Below are 6,000 nucleotides of genomic sequence, written 5' to 3'. Positions count from 1 at the left end.
TGGAGGGGAAAAGAAGGCAACTTTTTTTGCCAGGAAGCCAGTTAATATCATGGTGACAAAAGAAAGTAGTAAGTTTTTCTACATACACTGTTAAATTGAGGGCTTTAGACCATTTTCTATATAATATGAAGGAACCATTGTACAAGAAATGAAGAAATTAGACATGCTAAATTTGCGTCTTTCAGCAAAGACCAAAATGCAAAAGCTAATTCTGGTTGCAAAAACACTGCAAGTTTCCCTTTCATATTATTCCTGCCAGAAATTAAATTTTCAAATGGACACAAAAATGCAAGAGAAACACTTCATTTAATTAACTGTTCCCCAAATCAGCCTCATTTGTTTTGTTGTTGTTTGTGGTTTTGTTTTGCTTTTAAACACAAAGTAGGTCAACTGCACATTTTTTTAAAAATACATAGTTGAAGTAGTTTGTTTCCAGACTTAAGACACTAAAGCTTGTTAAGCCCCTAGTCCAAAAGCCAAGCAAAAACTTGCAACTGGTTCGGAGAAGCTGCCCAGAGGTGTGCTGGGACCCCGACACTGTGAATGGCCATGTGCCAGGACACCACTCACCTCTATCAGTGCTATCCAGATGCAAAAAATACAGGAATGCATCATAAACACCCCACATCAATTTGTTCACGACGTGCAATTTATTTTAAATGACATTTCTGTTTTCTTAGCAAGTCTACATTTGTGACCTGGATAAATCCACTCCATCCTGACAGCACTCCTAGTTACAAGTCCATGTGAACAGTCTGTAGCACAGGTGTATGCTGGCCCCTTACTTGGGACAGATCTGCGCACCCTTTACTCCACAACTCTTTAACAGGTTACAGAGGAAAAATACAGTGCAGGTTGTCTGACTGAAAACCCAAACCTTCCCCTCCAAATCAAAGGTGTCACTTCACTTGTGTCTCCTTCCCACGAACGAGCACAAAGCACAGCTGAGCTACTTGGCCAGCCGGGAGTTCTAGCAGCAAAAAATGGTTGGGATCACTCGCAAACAACTTCCCGAGCAATAGTCAAACCATCCACTGGCTTCAAGGATCTCACGCCTCCTCTTAAGGTCAGCAGGTGAACATTTTTCATACAAAAAAAAAGTTGATACGGAATAATCAACAAAACGTTATAAACAGAGCATTTAAGGTTTGCAGCTATTTTATTTACAAGTATACATTTAACACAAAGAAACACTGATATCCAAGCCTAGTTAATAGTAGTGTAACAATATGCATCATTTTGATGATTATTCTAACCAACAAACTACACTGAAAAATTAATGCCAGTAAAATTCTTGGTCATAATATTAAGAAATACAATATATAAATTGAAAATATGATTGCTTAAAATTTGAAAATGGAAGTGAAGCCATTTGCACAGGAGTCAGAGTTTAACATAATCTGAAGGGAAAGGCTCCAAACCAACTGTTTATCTTTCAGGTTAACAGAAGAAAAAAAAATAAAAATAAAAAAAAAAAGAAGCATAGTTTATCCTTAAAGATAATGGGCAGTTTTGCTTCTTCAGGTAGAATGTATTCCCAGTGTTTTCAGGTTTTGCAGTGGAATTACATTACTGAGCATGAAGACTTCCCTTGTGAAGCTGCCCCATCGATCTTTTCTGCCTCCAAAATTATCCTCTTAAAAACATCAACGGCAGTCTGTAAAGAGAGAATACAGCATTAGTAGGTAAGGAGAAACTGCCCACTCCCTGAAAAAATAATTTTAAAAAGATGTTAGCAGTTTTACCGGCTACACCAGCAGACAAATGCACATCCAATGCTTATTCCAAAATCAAAGAGGGAAAATAGGGTAATTTCAGTTTTGAACACAACCTTTTGGAAGAAAAGTGTAAACCCCTATTCCACAGCAATCCTCAGCTATTTTCTCCATCACTGCAGGAAGGGCAAGTATAAACTGAGCCATACTCACAACAGAGCTAATAACTATAATTCGGTTTTATTTTAAATAGTAAGCTTGCACTGAGTGACTGACAGCATTGAAGATTCTGATGCTGTGCTGCTCCAGAGAATAAACCAATTTATTTCCTTTAAGGAATCTTTAAGATTCCAAGTACTTGCACAGAAGGCAGCAGATTTTTCAGCTCAAAACACTGACTTTCACAGCCCAGCATAAGGGTTACTTGAATATTCTTAATTTTCTCATCTTACCTATAGGTTGCAAGACACGGTGCAAGAACACGAGGGGAAAACATGAGCCAAACTAGCCATTGCCTAATATTAAGCAATATCCTTTGATAAAGTCCTTCTGAGAGTAAGGGGCTTTGTATTTTAAACAGCTTGAACTATAGGATAGCCATTGCTAACATGGTCAGGCTCATACATTCTAGCTTACTGTATGGAGCATACAGGATTACACAGAGTCCCTCTGCAAAATCACAAGCCACACATGCACTATGGATCCCTTCACTCCTTCAGAGGGAAGGCAGCAAGTACCCTCAGAGTAGGGGTCACTTGTTCTGCTATCAACTCCGCTTGGTCTACACCGAATCTCCTCCCTCCACACTGAGCATAAAGCAGTCTGGTGAAAAAGGCTCTTCCCTGCTGAAGCACCAGGCGAGGAAACAGAGTGCGTGAGCTCAGAAGGGTGATACTTCCCCAAACACACACGTGCTAATGAGTGCAAGTTAAAAATCTTGGGATGGAAAGACAAACTTATTTTCACGGGAAACTGCAACTGAAGCAGACACTAAGAAAGGATGTCAGACCACTTAAGTGGTTCAGGAGATTTTACAGAAGAATTTGATTGATTAAGTGTAGTTAGGTTTTTGGTGGGGTTTTGATTGTTTGTCTTTAAGGACACAGAAAGACGGGGAGAGTAAGGCATCTGGGAGAACATCATGAATGCTACCTGTAGTAAATACCTTACACTGTTACTCTGGTATTTCAGCATTCACTCAGTTTTAAGGGTTTAAAAACTGTACACTAGCCTCCATCACAATATGCAGAAACTACAACATGCAGCATCTGAGATTGTAGTATAGATGTATTCTTCTTAAATTACTTCTAGGCAGTCAAGGACAATTCTGAAGTGTTTTTCTTCTCTACGTACTTTTGAGCTGAAGATTCACCAGATGATCAGTACTTCAGCATGTGAATCTTCAACTTGGAAATGGTCTCCTGATGATCTCAGACATGCCATTTTAAGTTTATCTAACCTCTAGCCATCCGTTTCATGAATTTCAAGCATATGCTCCTTAAGGAAAGTATAGTCATTATATAAAAGCAGTCACATTATGAAAGATGATAAAAAGGGGGTTTTGTTGATTTTAATCAACAGGCTGAAGAGCACCCTGTGATTTATGTGTTCTGACCTGACAGATGTTTTTCCGCCTCCACAAAGTATAATTCTTAATTGGAACACTTCCAAATTAATCCCATTGACTGAAGTAGCCCCACAACTATCTTAAAGCAATCTTAACAAGATCAGACTGAATTTTAAAGTTTTCCATATTTATACTGTTTGTGCACAGTACTATCTCTGGAACTATTCATCAGCTGGAAATGGAGTATTCCTCTGTATAATGGAGTTTCCCTGCAATCCCAACAGAATCTGACAGAAGTGGCTCATTAGTCCAGTAATGATACAACATGTTTCCTGGGCAAATTAAGACTTAGGAGAACCATGGTCAGGACTGCAGTTGCTATCAAGCTGGTTCCACTAATGAAGAGTTTCCCTTAACCAAAACTTGGTGATATATTGATTTACGAATATGCTGCACCAATGTTTCCTTACTTAGAGTTGAAATTTTCAATGGTTTCATTTTAATGCACAAGTTCTTGATAAACCTGGCTTCAAAGCACCCATTAAAAAACCTCCACAACTTATTCTGTCAACCAAGAAGCTATAAATTCTCTGTCAAAAACATGCTGCCTGAGACACTAAGATGTAGGAGTTCACAGGGCTTGTTAATTCATTTCACAGAAAATATGTATTCACTAAGAAGGTTTAATCACTGTCCTACAGTTAACGCTCAGGATTTTGTAATTCAGCCCAAATATCCTATAGAATTTTCGGATGAGCTTTTAAACAATGCAGGAAGCTGTGTTGTGTGACAAGGAATAAAGAACACAGCCAGACTTTATATGCCTCTGTCTCCATATGGTCCAATTACAGAATGTGGGTCACACCTAGCCTACAGAAAGCCATCTGGCTTTCTTCTACCTTTCTCCCTGAGGAAACAAAATAGATGTTAGCCTGGGCAACACATGCTGCCTAGAGAGCTTAGCAGCGTGCAAGAGACACCAGAGGCTCAACTGGCCCACAGCCGCCGGAGTCATCCTTTGGTATGCTGTATTTTTCTACTATGCAACTGTTCTATTATTTCAAAGACAAAACTCTCAACTGCTCATACTACTAGTTTATCTTGGCACAGAACCGGGCAAAGGAACTTGAACAATAGTCAGGTAAAGGAAGAGAGGTTTTTCCCTCCATCCTTTGCCAGGCCAAACACACTTTCCCAGGTAAACATGTCAGACCCCTGGAGAAGGGCTAAGATCCCAAACCACTCTGAAGCATTTACTGAGCACTGCCTCTTCTGAGCTTGAAGATGAAGCTGCTCTTGAAAAAGAAGCAATGCCCAAGCAATTGCTTTCTAAGAGAGTGAGAAGTAGATTTTTTGCTACTTCCTTGCCCCTTCTAAAACAAATTTATCTAATGAATTTTGCGTAGCTGGATGAATACAACTTGGCTGCTCGTTACTCCCTAAATTCCAGTAAAAGTTGGCTCCCAGCTTCAGCTGGGTTTAAGACCAATTTGGATTCTGGTTGTATTTCAAACAGCTACCGCTTTATTGTACTGGGATTAAGATGAAGCACTATACTATGGCTTAGGTGAAACAAAGCAGGGAATTCCACAAGAAAGGCTCAAAGCTCCTGAAGTTAGCCAAAGCAGTTCAACATATCTGGTAATAATTAAGCAGCTTGAGAAGATATGACAGTAACAGCCCAGCAGTAATCTAAAAGAAGTCTTTTCCATTAAGTCTCAGAATTGCCTTCTCAAATCCCAGGGATTTCCCTTGATAACTGATGTGTTGCTGATATGCAGGCTCCTCCAAAAGTCCTACCAGGTCACCCTTGTCTGGAGGAGCTGATACATAGCCTCAAATATATCTGACCTTAAGAACTCTTGCCAGCCGCTACCATTTATCATTACCACAGCTTTGATCTTTGCCTCTATCGCTTTCCATCTATTCAAAGTCATGCCATTTCTGGAATGTGGTATCTCTTGATAACTCCTGGCAGAATAGGTCTAGTTTGCTGAACTTAATCTACAGAACTATTTTAGTTGCCCAATAGAGTACAGCCATGCTCCCAGGACTCTCACAGATGCTCCAAAAGGATTTTTTTTTGGCCAAAGCAGGGAGAAGTCAATGGTCTCCCACCCCCTTGTAGGGGGAAAAGGACCTTTGCTATCAAAACCTGTTATAGGAGTATCTTCTCTGGTTTCAGCAGTTCCTTGCAAACAGAGGTGTTACAAAGGACAGACCACATCGCTGATTGATCGAGTTTGGTCTAACCCATCTAGCAAGTAGACATACTCCTTGCTGCTGCAAAGAACATCACATAGCAAACCAATTTCAGACCAGCATACTAGAAATTGCCATACTTTTGCTCCACACCTACCAAATAGAGATGGCTAGGATTCAGACATAAAGGATTAACGGACTTCCTCCTAGTCAGGAAGGTTTGATGTCTCTGCTGAAGTTCTTAAGCTCTAAATTCCCAATCCAGTCCAGCTCATCCCTTTAAGCATCAAATTAGCTTTCTGTAAAGCAAACAGAATCTGAAGCAGTTTTGGAAAGAGTTTAGACTTTATCTTCATAGGCAAGTTACATTTGCTGTACCAAGCCAGTACAGGTGATGATTTGGATGAACCTCCAAGCAAAAAAGTGCCGACAGACTTCTCTTTCCAGTAATGCTGGCTTACATCAGGTGAATGTTCAGTACCAGGAGAAAGACAACACGCCTTGTTACTAAGTTCA

At 39.9% G+C, this 6,000-nt stretch overlaps 1 protein-coding gene across 1 annotated transcript in view; it reads right to left on the bottom strand.

The window, feature by feature from the left end:
- Positions 1 to 1,140: 1,140 nt before the first annotated feature.
- The window catches only part of RHEB (Ras homolog enriched in brain), a 42,747-nt gene continuing 37,887 nt past the window's right edge, over positions 1,141 to 6,000 (bottom strand). The window contains exon 10 of the mRNA XM_010563098.1: positions 1,141 to 1,657. Coding sequence (XP_010561400.1) covers positions 1,565 to 1,657 — 93 coding nt within the window. The 3' untranslated portion in view covers positions 1,141 to 1,564. The remainder of the gene's footprint in view (positions 1,658 to 6,000) is intronic.

This window comes from Haliaeetus leucocephalus, unplaced genomic scaffold (assembly GCF_000737465.1).
Source record: "Haliaeetus leucocephalus isolate CR32 unplaced genomic scaffold, Haliaeetus_leucocephalus-4.0 Scaffold0, whole genome shotgun sequence".
NCBI lineage: Eukaryota > Metazoa > Chordata > Aves > Accipitriformes > Accipitridae > Haliaeetus > Haliaeetus leucocephalus.
The sequence above is the reverse complement of the archived record's forward strand: the minus strand, read 5'-3'. Positions and strand labels throughout refer to the sequence as shown.